Raw genomic sequence first — 15,915 nt, 5'->3', positions numbered from 1 at the left:
TAGAGCCAAATTCAGGAGGCCATTTAGGAAGACGAAGGGCTTGGGAAGGGAGAGGGTGGGAATCGATTTACAGGATACTTTGCGATGAGCAGGTTTGAAAAACTGGAGGATATCTTTCTGCTTGACATGTAACCTCAAGAAAGGAAGATTAGTTTGTTGGTTTTAAGCAAAAAAAAGGCCAAGGGCCTAGAGTGGACCAGTCTGAATTCTTTTCCTGCCTTTGCCTTCTGTCAACTTCATATCCCAAATTAGTTCCAGGAAACTGCCATTCCTTCCATGGCGTTGCCTCCCCACATGGCAGCATTTTTATTACTTTCTTAAAACCTCAGACAGAAGTACCATTCCATTTCTCGGGGATGCTCTTTTCTTAAAGGTCAGTAGAATCCTCACAGAAAATTGCTTATTTACCATTTTAGAAATGGAGACATCTTTCCTTTGCGAGAACTGTCTGCAACCTAATTACATCAGTTAGTCAATACAAGATTCACCCTTCAAGAGTTTCCTCTCCAGAACCAAATTTCAAACACCTCATAGGCTCATGGCTTCTGGTCCCTTAAGTCCAAAAGCCCAAGGCAGTGAGAGTGAGAAAATTAAACTGAACTGGCAGCTCCCCATTGTCAATGAACTGGTCAGAGTTGAGTCAATGTGTTTCCTGGTTTGGACAATGAAAAGCTCTTTAGTTCATTTAAACCCAAACTCTTTCTAGATGTTGGCTGGCATGTCCAAGGAGAACCATAGCCAACCAGGCCATCCACTGCCAGCAGTAGACTCCATAGAAGGAAGAAGAAATGGTAAGAAAGTATGTAAGTGACCTGCAGAAGACAGAGATGCAGAAGGCTTACCAAGAACCAATCACTGCTAATAAGATTAACAGAGCTATTTGAGGGCCCAATATCAAATCCTAGGACAGAGGACAGACATGGCCAGGAAAGAGAGAGGAGTTGCACGGAAGAGGAGATCAAATGCACCACGTTGGACCAGCCATTGGACTCCCCTCCTTCCACAACCATCCCTGGTGGTGTTTCCATGGAAACCAGCAGGGCTTTGAGGGGATGAGCTCTGTCAGCCATCATCACACACTCATCAGCCATGCCCACAGTCTCCCTGATCATTTTTCTATTGCTCTGTCTCAGCCTTTTTGGCACACACACACACACACACACACACACACACTCCTGAATCTGAGAGAGCAGTGACAATTGATCAGAACATCTCAGAATCATCCCAGACTGAAGCTAAGGCTCTTTTACTTGATACAGTGAACTTCTGAAAAAAAGCATGCTCCCCTAATTTGGGCAATGAAGCCAGGCCTATGGTTATTACACCTCTGCTTCTAGCACTTCTTGACCCACCATGTACGGCTCATCTTGTTCACTCGAAACCCCAGTCTCCCGCATTGGACAAGGTAGTGCAGTAGTTAAGACCCTGACTCCCAGAGCCAGGCTACCTGGGTTCAAAACTAGGCTCTGCCATTTACCAGCTGAGTGGCCTTAGCAAGTTCCTTGACCTTTCTGTGCCTCGGTTTCTTCACCTGTTGAAATGAAGACCATCCTTATTGTAAATATTATCATAGCGCACAATAAGCATAAGTGTTAGCCTGGTATTATTAAGTGGCAAGTATTAGTTTAAGAAAGAACAAATGAAGATATGCCTCGATTAAATCCAAAATCATTAAGGCTATGTATTGGCAGAAGCCGCATCTGACATTATACATGTGGTGTTGAAGGATGGGGAAGGCGGGAGGCTGAATGGAGGAGATAGAAAACTAATACTCAAAGACAACAAAGCCTGAGGTGGAAGCAAGCCCGATCTCTTAACTAGGGTCCATTCCTCAGTCCCCAGTGGGGTGCCAAAGCGTGGATCTCAATCTCAGTCCATACCGACTAGAGGAACCTCCTGTCAGGAATCACGGTGGCCAGTGGGACCTCTTCTGTACCCTATGGGCCTCCCTAAATGCAGCCTATGACTACCGGGGGCAAATTACCAGAGCCATCCCAGTAATTCCCAAAGACCCCACATTAAATGACAACACGGTTCCAGTTTTCTCCTTAAAAATTAGCTTCAAGTACGAGAGGCATTATTTGAGGCACTAGTAAATGCTGAATTCCAGGAAACCCAAGAGGGTGAGGCAGGACAACCAGGGAGTAGCGTTCATTTGCAGTTGTTTTACTTCTAATCTCCAGCCTTCAGAAAAATGGCTTGGGTGTAATCAAAAGAAAACAATGAAAATAATACACTTGAAGGTCAAATAGCTAACTTAATAGGAAACTCATTAGAAACGTGGCTGGACAGACTCGCAGCTGAAGAGCTGGTTCACATGATTAACAGTGAAGACAGCTCTCTGGTGCTGTGTTATGAACAGGGGCGAGTCCTTCCTTTGCATCCAGTCTGCAGAGACTTCGTGTGGAACTTGTGGATCTGGCAGCAAAGGCCGTGTGTTTAAAGGCTCAGCAATTCGCCATGGGTTCAAAAGAGTAAACACAAGCATAATACACCACGTTGCCAAGTTCAACAAACTGTTTCATGGGGCTCTGAGTCCCTGATGAGGGCAGCAACCAAATGGCTAAGTAAGTAAACCCAAGCCCAAAGGTATCGCTCACTGCTCACTAGACACACTGCTGCCAGACACACGTTCTTCTCTGGAATTCACTGATGACAAATGATCTGACCAAGACGAGTTCATAGAGCAGGGCTCTCATTTCCCCTCAGTTGCAGGACTAAGTCCATATTTCTCAGCCTGGTCAATTAAATCTAAATCTAAATGCAGAGGCATCAGCATTTTTTACAAATACCCCCATGAGATTCTAATGTGTTATCCAGCATCCAGAATCACTGATCTAGGCTATCTGGTCAACCTTCTCTTCCAGCACCTCCTAAGAGGAGTTTCTACTCTAGCCAGAAAGGACCTCTCACAGCCCTAAAGATCAATCACATTGGGAAGAATCAATATCATTTATTGAGCATGTACCCGGCACTGTGCTTAGCTATTTTACATATTATTGGAGTCATTCTTCACAACCTTATCTGTTCAGATTCTAGCTATTGGCCGCATCTAACAGAAAAGATAACAGCCTCAGAGAGGTTAAGTCACTGGCCCAAGATCACACAGTAAAAACTGGTAGAGCGATTGGCTCATTCAAATCTAAGCCTATTTGGACGATAAATAGATACTCACCCTCGTAGAACAGTACCTGGAACGTAACTGTTCAATACATTTTTGTAAAAAGAAATGAATGACCGAAGGAATAAATGACTAAATAGGTGAATGAGTGAATGAGAACAGACCTTGTTAGATTAGTTCAGCTGACCCCTGCCTTTTAAAGGGCCTAAGTCAGGATTTGCTTGCTGCCTGAGAAACCTAAATTAGAATGAATACTTGAGCCTAAGAGGAAAAATGTAAACGGCTTGCTCTGTAGGTATTTCCAAATACCTGACGCTAGCAATACAGCCCTGCTTTGGTTTCTGACCTCCTGAGCAGGGGTTTCTCCAATACAGCGAGTGCTTCTCACACTTAGGAGTGCGTGGGAACACTGGGCCCCACCCCTAGGGTTTTGGATTCAGTATAGTTGGGTGGGACCAGGTGATGCTAACGCAGCTGCTCCTGGACCACCCTCTGAGAACAGCAGTTTCTGACTCCAGGACCTCTGCTGGGTCCTGTGAAACATCAGCGCCACTGCCCCTGGCCACAAGAGTAGGGGAAGGAGGAGGCGGGAGGCGGAATGCCCTTCTACAAGCCTGCAGTAAACAGCACAGGCCAAAAGCTGTGGGCTTGTCCACAGATCCTATCTCTGGTTTTCTCCTCTTCATCTCTGGCTGGATGCTCTGAGCAGTGATTTTCACCAAAGGCCAAAAACAATATCCCCTTCCAGAAAAACCTAGCAGAACCTCAGGAGGCACAGGTAACTCGAAGAAGGGTATTGTAATGTGTACTTCTAGGAAGAAGATGAGAGGCACGAACAACTGATAGTAAACTCATCCAAAGTGTCTTCGTGGTAAGAATTTGGAGAATTTTCTACAACCCAGACTCTTTTGCCATCTTCTTGCAGACAGCAGGTGTGAGGTTCAGAGGGCAAGGACGTGAGACTCACGTGCTTATCAAAGACGGCATGCTTGTTTGACTATTTTGTTTTGTTATTTTACGGTTGAGAAACTCTTCCAAAGGCGACAGATTACAGCTGACCAATGCCACATGGGCCTCCTCCTTCGTCCCAGAAAGCCAGGATCACCCTTCCTAATATAGGAGCCGTGACGAAAGCAGATCACCACGCCAGGGGCCAAAAAAGAGTCCAAACGTGGAGGGCCAGGAAGAGAGATTTCCAGGAACAAAAAAAATCCAGGGCATAAAAGGGAAGGCAAGGCCCAATCGCCCCCACTCCCTCGCCTTTTCCTCTTTACCCACAGGGACTGTTACCAGATGGGGCGCTAAGGTTCCCTAAAGTACAAGATGTTCTTTCTCTTGGTTGTGCAGACTGGGTCTCCTAGGCTTTCAAAGGGGAAACAGGGGGTGGAGTGGGGGGAATGGGGGGAGAGACCCTGGGCCTTTGATGTTTGAACTCAGATCCTGAAATCAGAACCTCAGGCAAAAACTGTTTTTATCTCTCCCATCCTAGGCAACCAAGTTGAAAGCTCTGGCGGGCACTTCCTTTTCAGCTGCTCTTTCCATTTTGTCAATTACCTCCCTACTGAGAGAATGGAATTCCTCTGACTGGAAACAGGGGTCCAGAGAGCGATGGTGCCAGAGATTTCTTCCTTTTCTCTCTCGATTATGTTACCTTTCCTATCCCACACTGGCAGGTGTATTTCCATCCTTTCATTGGACTGGGCATCAGAAGCCAGTCATGGTTCCTGTTGGCAGTTGACAGATTTGTGGCTTAATCACCTTCCCCCGTGGGTCCACAGGGGAGCAACCCCAGGGGCTGGTTTGAGAGAGAAACATTTGCAGGGATTATTTTTGAGATTTGGTCAACAGCAGTGCTGATTCAGAGAGGTCGCAGATTTTATGAGCCTGCGGGTATTATGAATAATATATAAATAACTTACATTTCCATGGACTGCTGTGCAGAAATATCTTCTAAAATACTCGCAACGCTGGGATTTAATGCTCTCTCGTATTTAAGACAGCCATCTCTATGAGGGCCAGAAATTCCCCTCATCACAGGGTCTAGGACAAGGTCCCCAATGGGGGTCGCTGCAGACCACCAAATGACCTGGTTAGTTTTATGAGCACCAGCTTCGGAATGTCCCTGAGATTGGGTTGGACTTTCAGACCCACCATCTATTAGGTGATGTAAGCTTGGGAAAAACTACATTTTCCTCACCATGAAGATAGAGATGTTAACAGTTCATATGTCATGGGTAGAAGGATTAAACTCAATAATACATGTTCTAGGGCAGGGTAAACACTTAAAAACTCCTAGTTTTATTAGTATTATTTTAAAGTACAAATTGAAAAATGTTATTTCCCTCATCAAACTCAATGGCTTGCCCTCATTCCTGGTGTAAAATCCACACTCCCTCCTTTTGCCAATGTGACCAAGATCTGGCCCTCTCCAACCTCCTCTCTCCTGCCACCATCGTACTCACTCACCATCTCAGCCTCACAGCCTCACAGGCCCTCTATCACTTCTACCAACACAAGCTCCTGCCCTCCTCTGAGCATCCACACATGCTGCTCCCTTTGCCTGGAATGCCAAGCTCTTCCAAAGACTTACTCCCTGCTCATTCAGGTCTCAGTTTAAAAGCCACTTAATCTATTCACTTGCCTACTCACTGAATGTCAGCTCTATGGGGCCAGACCTTATCTTGTTCACTAGAACAGAGCCTGGTACATATTAAGCACTTACTTGATATTTCTTATGAATGAATTACTTTTTCTCTGGAACTAGTATTTCAATATCACCAGATAATACAGCCAAGATGGTGACTTCCCCTCATGAAATCCCCAAGTTCCTAAACATAAAGGGAGCTATACCATTGCTTTGTCATGTTGCTATTGTTATTGCTACTGACGCTATGAGTGTGTGTATGTGTATGAGTGTGAGTGTGTGTGTGTGTGTGTGTATGAGTGTGAGTGTGTGTGTGTGTTTAAGCATAAAGGTCCTTGTTGAAAAAGAAATTCCAAAATTCCTTAACAGCTTCTATTCACTTGACTGTTGTCCAAACAGCCACTTAGATGCCTTGGCATTGCTTTTTAATTATGCAAATTAATGCATCTCTGCACTCAGCTAAGGCTCTTGACAGCCCTGTCAACCAATCAGCTTCCAGAGAGGTTTCCTTTCTCTCTGTGAAAGGCTGAGAGACCAGCCCATCAACTCACAGACTCGGGTCCCACCACCATTGCTACCACCCATTGTCCCTGCCATGTCCCAGCGTTGAAAAAGGACAGCAAAGGCCAGGTTGGGGGGGATGCCTGAGGCAGAGAGTTCAGCCGCAGAGCCAGCAAAACAAGACATAAGGTCAAAAACACAGGGCTGAGGTCTGGCAGAGGGGAAAAACCAAATGGGGTCAGAAGGCTCCTGTGCTAGGACCACCAACTAACCATGACTCCAGTGTTATGGGCTAAATCTGCGCCCTCTGAAATGTACATAGTGCAGTCCTAACTCCCAATGCCTCAGAATGTCACCCTATATCTGTGATGGCGAACCTATGACACGCGTGTCACGAACTCATTTTTTTGGTTGATTTTTCTTTGTTAAATGGCATTTAAATATGTAACATAAATATCAAAAATATAGGTCTTTGTTTTACTATCGTTGCAAATATCAAAAAATTTCTATTATGTGACACGGCACCAGAGTTAAGTTAGGGTTTTTCAAAATGCTGACACGCCGAGCTCAAAAGGTTCGCCATCACTGCCCTATATGGATATGGGGTCTTTAAAGAAATAACTGAGGTTAAATGAGGTCATTAGGGTGGATGTTAATCCAATGTGACTGGTGTCCTTATAAAAAGGGGAAATTTAGACACCGACACACAGAGGGAAGATGATGTGACAACACAGGGAGAAGACGGTCACCTACAAGCCAACGATTGAATAAACGATGGCATTTCCATAAATGGAATACTATAAAGCATTTTAAAATGTCTTTGTAGGGAATTTTTAAAATATATTTTATTGATTTTTTTACAGAGAGGAAGGGAGAGGGATAGAGAGTTAGAAACATCGATGAGAGAGAAACATCAATCAGCTGCCTCCTGCACACCCTCCACTGGGGATATGCCTGCAACCAAGGTACATGCCCTTGACTGGAATCGAACATGGGACCCTTTAGTCCGCAGGTTGATGCTCTATCCACTGAGCCAAACCAGTTAGGGCGGGAATATTTACTGACATAGGAAGAGATGCATAACATAAAAACTGAAAAACAATCAAGCTAACAAACAGTATAAGCTGTATGATCTCACTTTGGGTGAAGACACATACAGATATAGAGAAGTAGATAAAAATATAACATGGATAGCGAGATTTTTATCAAACTGGGAGTTAGAACAGAAAGTATTTTTTAATTTTAACATTAATATTTTGATCATTTCTGCAATTAACACATATTGCTTGTGTAATATTTTTCCAGGACATTTTAAGAATGAAGATTTGGGAAATTTATACTCTGTTTCTTCCCACGAGGGAGCAAGGAGGTTGAAGCAAGAGCAGTTTTATAAGCTTTGCCCCACCCTGCCTTTCTGGAAACACCAGCTACAACTTGGACTCCATTTGCACCAGCAGATCCCTCTTCTTTCTCAACATTAATTGGATCTTCTCAAAGGTACTTCCTAACTCAAAGAGCCTAACTTGGAGTAACTCATGACACCCCGCCCCGAGCATCAGTTTTGGGGAATGACGTTGACAATTTATCCACCTTTACTTGGTCACCCAACAAACTTCCATTTTTCAGAAACCAAGGCTGTCTCACATACCAGTGTTCAATAGGGTGGGTTGCTTAGCAACCACCAAAGGCACTGGGAAGCCGGAAGAAGGCACCCGCCAGAGGTATTTTATAACCAAAAGTGAGCTGTGCTACGTGTGTCTGGTTGCATTCAAGGTAACTAAATAAGAGATAACACCCGGCTATTTTTGCATCCTGAGGAAAAATACTTGGCTCCTGCCCAGAAGGGCAATTACCTAAAAATCTTGGCAGGCCCCATGGTATGAGGAATGGTAACTGATAGGGGGATGAAAAAAAAAATCACTGACCTTCATAAATACTGATGATATGAGGATGGTTGAGGGATGACATAATCTCAATCTCTCGTCTGATGTGAACCATGTCTTGTTCATCCTTAATTTTGTCCTTACGAATGGATTTTATAGCAACCTGTAAAGTCAGGAAATGAAATGTTACTCAGAGAACTAAACAGATGCAAATCAGCCATTTGGGGGAGTTTGGAAAATAAATACAGATGTTACTTGTTGGCAGAATTGACAATAACAAAACAAAGCTTCGAATACCCCCTGTCATGTCTTTCATTTATAGCAGAAACACCCTTCTCTGGACAACAGAAAACATCAGGTTTTAACAGCCTCGGGTTTGGGATGGTCATTTTTTTTTCTCATAAAGCAGAGGCAGCTTCACGTGGCCAGATTCATTTACCCTAGGAATGGTGATCCTTTGAAAAGAGGAAAACGGAGAGCGCGGTTTACAGGGCATCGATGATTAAACGTGGATCCGTGAAATTAGTATCACTCAGCTCCTCTGGCAACTGCCTCGGCTCTGGCTACAAAAAGCTTTACTGCATGTCCTATCTGGAGGCCACTTCTGCTCCAACCTTGGGTTTTAAGACTCCAGGTTGTGCTTTGTTTATGCACTTGCTGAGAAGCCAAATCCTTCCTCCATCCTTCCTCTTGCCCAAGGCACCGTCAATAGCACATCATGTAACCAAAAGACTAGGCCTGGGGGAAAATCAGCATAAAACCAAGGGAGCGACAGCTAGACTCCCTGCCCAGCCCCAGTGGATTCCCAACGTTCTGTACCAATGTCGCTTGCAAATCCAAACCGTTGAGAAGTGCCAGGGCCAAGATGCAGAGCAGTTACTCAAAATAAATTCATCAATAAAAAGGCATTAAATGACATGAGAATCTAATAAGGAAAAACATGTTTGCCAATGGATTCATCTTTGCTCATGAACAAGTTGGTTGGTAATTTAGTTTTCCTTGGCTCTCAGGGGGACACAAGCTCCTTAGGTGGGGGAGGTATCCATGGTAACGAAGAAGCTTGCCAACCAATTTGCTGCGGGTTCTGAAAGCCTGCTGAGTCACCTCATCCTGGTGCCTCTGTGCCTTAACGTACCTGTCCCACAGTTTCCTAGTAACTCGACAAGAACTGGGAAGCTATTTTTATTATTGTTTTTGCTATTTACTGATCTTCCCAAAACCGGTTCAATGGACTAGCAGCTCTCTGTACTTCTCTTTTGCAGAACCTTCCCCCGTTGTAGTTAAATCAGTATTTGTGTCATTAATTGGCTCTCCGCTAGTGGAGATTTTACTCACTGCTTTATCTCGGTGCTTAACACCATGTCTGCCACGTGGCTGGCCTGAGAAAACACTTAGTGTGGGCAGGCAGGCAGACAGACAGAATGGGAAGGAGAGAGAAGGAGGGAGGGAGGAGAAGGGAAGGCAAGGGTTGATGCTATTAGGTGATGAGTGCTCAGACAAGAGAAGTGATAGTGGAATTGGAGCAAAAAAGAAGGGAGACCCCTGCTGATGGGGAAAATAAGACATTTGGGGGCAGCCAGCAATCTGAATCTGTGCCAGTAACCTAATGTACATTCTTGATATCCTATAATTAAGTCACTGCCCCTTTCTCCACAATCTGGTCTTGCAAGACCTGTTTACCTAAGTACTCCCATTTTACAGAGGCCATAAACCATGAACAATACACAACCCCCAGATGGAGTTATCAGTGCTGGCGCCAGGCCAGGCCTTTAGGTGTTGTCTCAAGGCCCCAATTCCAACAGAGAAAGGTCCGGAAGTCCCATCCATATTTGGGGGTCAAAGAAACAGAAGGGTGTCAAGGGAGAGCTTCCTCCATATTTGTTTGCTCAGGATTTGGAGAGAAACAGTCCCCCTAAGACACTGTACTAGTACATGCAAAACATCTGAAAATGAATGGGTTTTTCCTGTTTATCTCTAAGTACTTCTGTGTATTTTTCGGTCACCTGGTAAATTCAGTAACACTGCCAAAAAACACCACCAAGACAGGCACGACGGGAAGATGACTTGGGATTTCTTGGACATCCTACCTACAGGGGCAATCGAGGAATGAAGGAAGCAGATAGGGAACACGAGACACCCTGCTGGATAAAAGGCGGCTGCATAGACAAGATTAAGCTTCCGGCTACAAGGCCCCTTTTCATCAGGGTGCCAGGCTCAAAGCTGCCCCGGGTCTTCAGGACAGCCCCACTCAGTATGCAGCAAGAAAAGCCTCCGTGTGCTTACGTCAAATATAAGGATATGACTGGAAGGCTTTATTTCATCTGAGCAGGGCCGGCGATCCTGAGAGCTGGTTCTTAGAGGAAGGAGACAGTGAGCACACACAGGCCTGGAGGATGTGGGTGGCTGTTGGACCCACTGCTACATTCCTCCATGAACTAAGATGGGAGGAGGGGAGAAACCACCCCTTTGATCATGCAGCAGGCTGAACTTGCCCTTGAGGAGGCCCTATTGTCCAATGACAATAGGAATACATTCTTTCAGCATCCAGGGTCAGGGGAGGGTAGTGACATTCTGGGGGTAAGAAAATAAGCCCACTTGTCAATTCCCCCCCCCCCAAACAGGAGCCAGAGGCCACAAGAGGCCGCGAGGGTCCCACGAGGGTCCAGCAGCGAATTTGCCAGGGTGTGCTTCCAGCCCAGTGTGAAAGGGGAGTGCCCACATGCTAATAAAACCCCACTCGGCATTGAGGTCACGCAAAGGGTTCGTTCCACAATGTCAATAAGCATGGTGGCTGTCCCTCCACAAAAGCTTCCCTCTTCCCACAATGAATCTTCTGTTCAAAATGTAAAAGAGGGGTCATTCTATCCCCTATTTCAAAGGGATGGTGGAAGTCAGGAGGAGACAGATGCTAGAAGTCACTCAGAACTGTGCAACTGCCAGGGCCAGAGGGAAGGCTTTCAGTTCAGCTCCCAAGAGCAATGAGATGACTACCCAAGGTCACAGTTAATGGCAAACCACAAAAACGATAACGATAGTAGGCATTCATATATGGCACAGGCACTGTGCTAAGCGCTTCATACCCCTCAGATCATCGCATCCTTCTCATCACTCCAGCTTCAGCTTCACACAACCCACCTAGGGAGGACCCCCTCTCACCTCACTGGTTGATAAGGCCACCTGGACACCTCCTCTACACCTTTCCCCATGTTATCTCTTTGGGGGCATTTCACATTATCTGAAATTATCTTGCTTCATTGTTTGCTGCATATTCATTCAGCCTGTGGGCCAAATTCAGCTCAAGGCCTATTTCGGTCAGGACCCCGAGAGCTAAGAATGACTGTCACATTTTCAAACAGTTATTTTTAAAGGAGGAGGAGGAGATCTATATTAGTAAATGAAACTTCTGCAATGGAATATAGTGCCTGCTTCATAAAGTTGAAGGAGAAACCGAGCCAGGTGCACAGTGAAGCAGTATTGCATAATGGCTAGTGACATGGCTTTGAGTCCTACCTAAAATCCCTCACTGGCTGTGTGACCTTGGGGAGGTTACATAACCTCTCTGTGCTTTAGTTTCCTCATCTGTAAAGTACAGAAATAACAGTACCAGCTTCATGGGATCCTCCCTGTGAAGATTACACATCGGGTGCTTAGAATGTGCCAGGTCCAGGCGGGGTAGGTGTTTAATAATGTCAACCATGTTTACCCCCAGAGAAGAGTGTCCCAGAAATAGGGCTTTTCTTCCTTTCACCCACCGAGAAAACTTGAATTCCACCTGATTCCTCATGGGGCCAGGAGTGAAGGCCTTGGGAATGGAAATCACATGTGTTCCCAAAGGACACAAAAGGCTGGAACCTCTCTCTCCTGGGTCTTTAAAGTGTTCCCTCATCTGAAATGTCAGGAAGTTCAGAGGGGCCGGGGCCCTCAAGATCATCATGGCACCCGAGTCTGAGGCCAAACAGGAAATGGACAACTTGAACCTAGGACCAGCTTCCCCATCTCCTTCTTGTGGTTGTCCACCCAGGTGAACAAGGGAATAAACTCTTCCTCCTTAGAATAAAAAAGCTGACTCACACTATCCAGCTCAGCTTTCCTGGATTTGTTTATTCACTTATTCCTCTGAGCGCCAACCAGGTACCAAGCACAGTGCTGAGACAACGCGAGAGGCAGCCAATGCGACTCTGCTCTGGCCCTCACGGTGGAGGGGAGGGGGGAAGGGACAAGACGGAAACATTGCACAGATAATTACATAATTTCTCTCAGGACCAAAAGCTACCGAAGACATGCACAGAAAGGCCAGCATTATAGAAAAAAGCCCCTTTCCAGTTTTCCTCCATCCTCACATCTACAAAGAAAGACTGATAAGTAAAGGGGCCAGCAGGAAGAGATTACCAAATGTCTGAAACCATACACCCTCCACAAAGAAAAAAAAATCCAATTTGTTCTTGCACGAGTCAGATTTCACTCCGCCTTCGAAATGACTAGAGCCAGGAAGTCAGGTGTCTGAGCCCAACATGCAGCACAGCAACTTTCATAAATGTCCCCTCGTCTAGACGGCACCGTGAGCCTTATAAAACCGTCTGCTTTTAAAGAAGGCCACCCCTAGTTTAATGTTTAAACCGTCTGCAGCCGCCGGTCTGGCCAGGGACCGGCCAATGCTGCCTGCCCTGTGGTGCCTACCTGTTTAAGAGGCACACTGGGCCCAGCCAATTGCCATCCCTTGTTAAATGTAACGGGCTCAGCCTCCTCCTTCTGCAGAGGTTGGTTTGCCTTTTTGTGAATAACCACCCAAAACCACCTGCTCTGCCGCCTGCCACCGTGGCTGCTGTACATGAAGAGAGCCTGGTGATTTCAGCAAGGCTACGGGGAAGCAGAGAAGTATGGTGAAAGCTTAGGCTTGTACTGGCTGGCTGACCGCAGGCAAGCCTGAACCTTGCAGGCCTCAGTTTTCCTGATCTGTAAAATGGAGTTAGCAAGTTGTACCTCCTGAGGCTGTTGTAAGGAATAAAAATAATATAAGTGCTGGGACACAGTAGGTGCTCACTGAATTGCAGTGACTATAAACGAAGCCTATCGGATACAGCGTCCTGGATCATGTTTTAGGGGTGATGAGCCCACAGACCTCTCCCCTCCCCGTTTCCCCCACACAGCTTCTCCCCACAGTTATACTGCAGGAAGAGCAGGTGAAAATTCATATCCAGCCTGCATGCCTGCACACAACAGGCAGCCAGCTGTCTTCCTAGCCTGCTTTGGGGAGTGGGAACGTTCCGGACAGGTTGTATGTATTTGAGGCTCCAGCCAAGAGAATCACTGCCATATGTCAGCCTGCAGGGAGTGCTCTAGAACAGTGCCTCTCCTACAGGGGTCATGGGTATACCGTTAATTAAAATGCAGATTCTGAATCCAAAGGTCTAAGGGGGGGCCTGGGAGTCTGCATCGCTGGCAAGCTCCCTGGTGATGCCAGTGATGCAGGTGCAAGGACCCACTTTGCATAGCAAGATCTTAACGCTCTGCCTTTGCAACTGACAGACCAATATTTTAAAATCAGTGACAACATTCTTCATAATAACAGTGACTGACATTACATGTGACCATGTGCCAGTGGGCCTTAGCTCATTTCATCCTTACTGCACCCCCGTTCTGGAGGGGAAGAAACTGAGGCTTAGAGGACATAAGGATTTCCCCAAGTCACCCAGCTTTCGAACAGCAGAGCTATAACTCCAACCCAGGCAGACTGAGCTCAGAGGCTGCTGATCCTTGAGGCTGTGGATAAGTCAGGATGGACAGCAAATGTGGTAGCTGATAGAACCTCTCATACTATTCTCCCAAGCTCAGTGTGATGGGCCCCCTCCAAGCAGATGAAGTTTTACAGGGTCCCCTGTCAGGTGCTAAGAGGTGGGCCTGGGGAGTGAGGAGCAGGAAAGACACACGCCATGAACATGGCATTAGCATCGCTAGTGAAAACAAGGCTACAGTTATCTGGCAGCAGGAGCTGGCAGCTTCCCCGCCATTCACAAGGTGTGATCTCACACCCAGCCACGTTCCACGTTCCACCTTCCGCCTTCCACCTTCCCCAGGGAGCTGCAGGGCATTGAGTCAGAGGCAGCTCAAAGACCTTTTCTTAACAGGGGCCCAATGCAAGTGGCCTCCAGGCAACCAAGCTGGAGGCCAGCGCATGCTCCCGCTCCTGTCTGGTTGATGCTCAGAGTTCCGGCAAGGCAGAGCTCCACCAGGCCACATGGGTCCCAAGCTCCACAGGATCACCCATTGGCTTTTACTCAGAAAGTCAACCATCACCCCAGAGATGCCACCCAGGAGACCATGTTGCAACCAAAGCCCCTAATTAATTAAATGACCTCCAGCTCTTCGTGAGCAGCCAGGCCAACTCAGGAACACACTCCAGCAAGTTGCAATGATGCAACCGGCCCCACAGGGACCCAAGCCAGCTCTGCCGTGGGACCCACAGGCCTCTTCCTCTCGGGCCTGTTGATTCATGTCATTACATGGATGTTTTCTCAGACAGAAGCAGGTTGGAAGCCAAGAGTTGTATCAACAGGCTCTGAGGAGAGGCACCCTGATGCCAGGGAGCACGGCGTGTGTGAAAAAGAGCTTCTCCTTCAAAGAATGGCATCCCGCCATTCGCCACCACCAGCCCTTTAATCTTGTAGAGGCTCTAAAAATATAACCCTCTGTAACTCGGTTCTCAATCCTCTATTTCCCAAAACTCCCCATCAGGGATGCTGTTTCCTGGGATGATACTGATTTTTCTCCTGCTATGAAAAAATGTGTTCTATTTCCAGAACTTAAGCAGCAAATCAGATTAATCAGATTTTTATTTGACGGTGCCTGGGCCTGCTTGGGAGCACCTCAGAGAGGCCTGGGGTATTTTTTCTACATGTACAGTCAGACCTTGATCTCCATCGCCCTCCCTTCAAAGACTGAGCTGAGACTGTCATCATTGCACGCGGTGATGCCACCAGGGAAGTCGAATTAATGACTAAGCAATCTCGGGCGGATTTACACTCCCTGCATGGCCGGTGCTGGGGTTTGTAAACACGAGATAGTGGCCATGGCTGACCGAGCAGTGAAAAGAAGGCCAAGGGAAAGTTAACACCAGTAGCAATGCCAAAAGCAAGCAACAAACCAGCTTGGAGTGCAGTTAGATTCTCAGACGAAACAGTGTGCAAAAGGGTGGTGAGCACAACCCCTGCACCAGATCCCCTGGCTGGGGGGCAAAGAGGAAATGGTCAAAATGCAGATTCCATGGCCCATCCGGGTCTACTGAATTTTCAGGGTGGGGGTCAGCTCCTGTCAGCATTCTTTTATGTGCTTCCCTGGTGATTCTGCTGCATTCTGAAGTTTAAGAAATGCCATCTTAAACCAGAGTGCATGTGGCCAGGATGGCCCTTATTATTCTGTACCTTAAATACTCAACATTAGGTGACTAGTGAAAACTGATGAGCTGAGGAAAAACTAAGATGGCGGCAGAGATAAACACCGGGAAGTTAATGCCGCTCACAACAATTGATTAATACCTCAGAAAAACAATACGGACATCATCCAGAACAACAGGAAGCCTGGCTGACTGTAAATTCTACAACTAGAAGGAAGTAAAGGCACACTGAGACCCAGAGAAGCTGCAGGAGAGCAGCGCAGAGGTACGGGGCTCTCGCGCACGGAAAGGGGCTGGCACCCGAGGACGCGGCTGTCTTTTTGAATCCGGAGGGAGTCACAAGCTCCCGACGGCTCTGAACTCCGGTTTCGGGAAG

At 46.6% G+C, this 15,915-nt stretch overlaps 1 protein-coding gene across 1 annotated transcript in view; it reads right to left on the bottom strand.

Moving 5' to 3' along the window:
* NUAK1 (NUAK family, SNF1-like kinase, 1) overlaps positions 1-15,915 on the bottom strand; it is a gene marked incomplete at its 5' end in the record, with an annotated part of 75,068 nt that overhangs the window by 32,214 nt on the left and 26,939 nt on the right. Inside the window, one exon of the mRNA XM_006769389.2 lies at positions 8,192-8,312. Within this exon, the coding sequence (XP_006769452.1) occupies positions 8,192-8,312 (121 nt within the window). The remainder of the gene's footprint in view (positions 1-8,191; positions 8,313-15,915) is intronic.

This window comes from Myotis davidii, unplaced genomic scaffold, assembly GCF_000327345.1.
Source record: "Myotis davidii unplaced genomic scaffold, ASM32734v1 scaffold120, whole genome shotgun sequence".
NCBI lineage: Eukaryota > Metazoa > Chordata > Mammalia > Chiroptera > Vespertilionidae > Myotis > Myotis davidii.
This window is presented reverse-complemented; position numbering and strand designations above follow the sequence as displayed.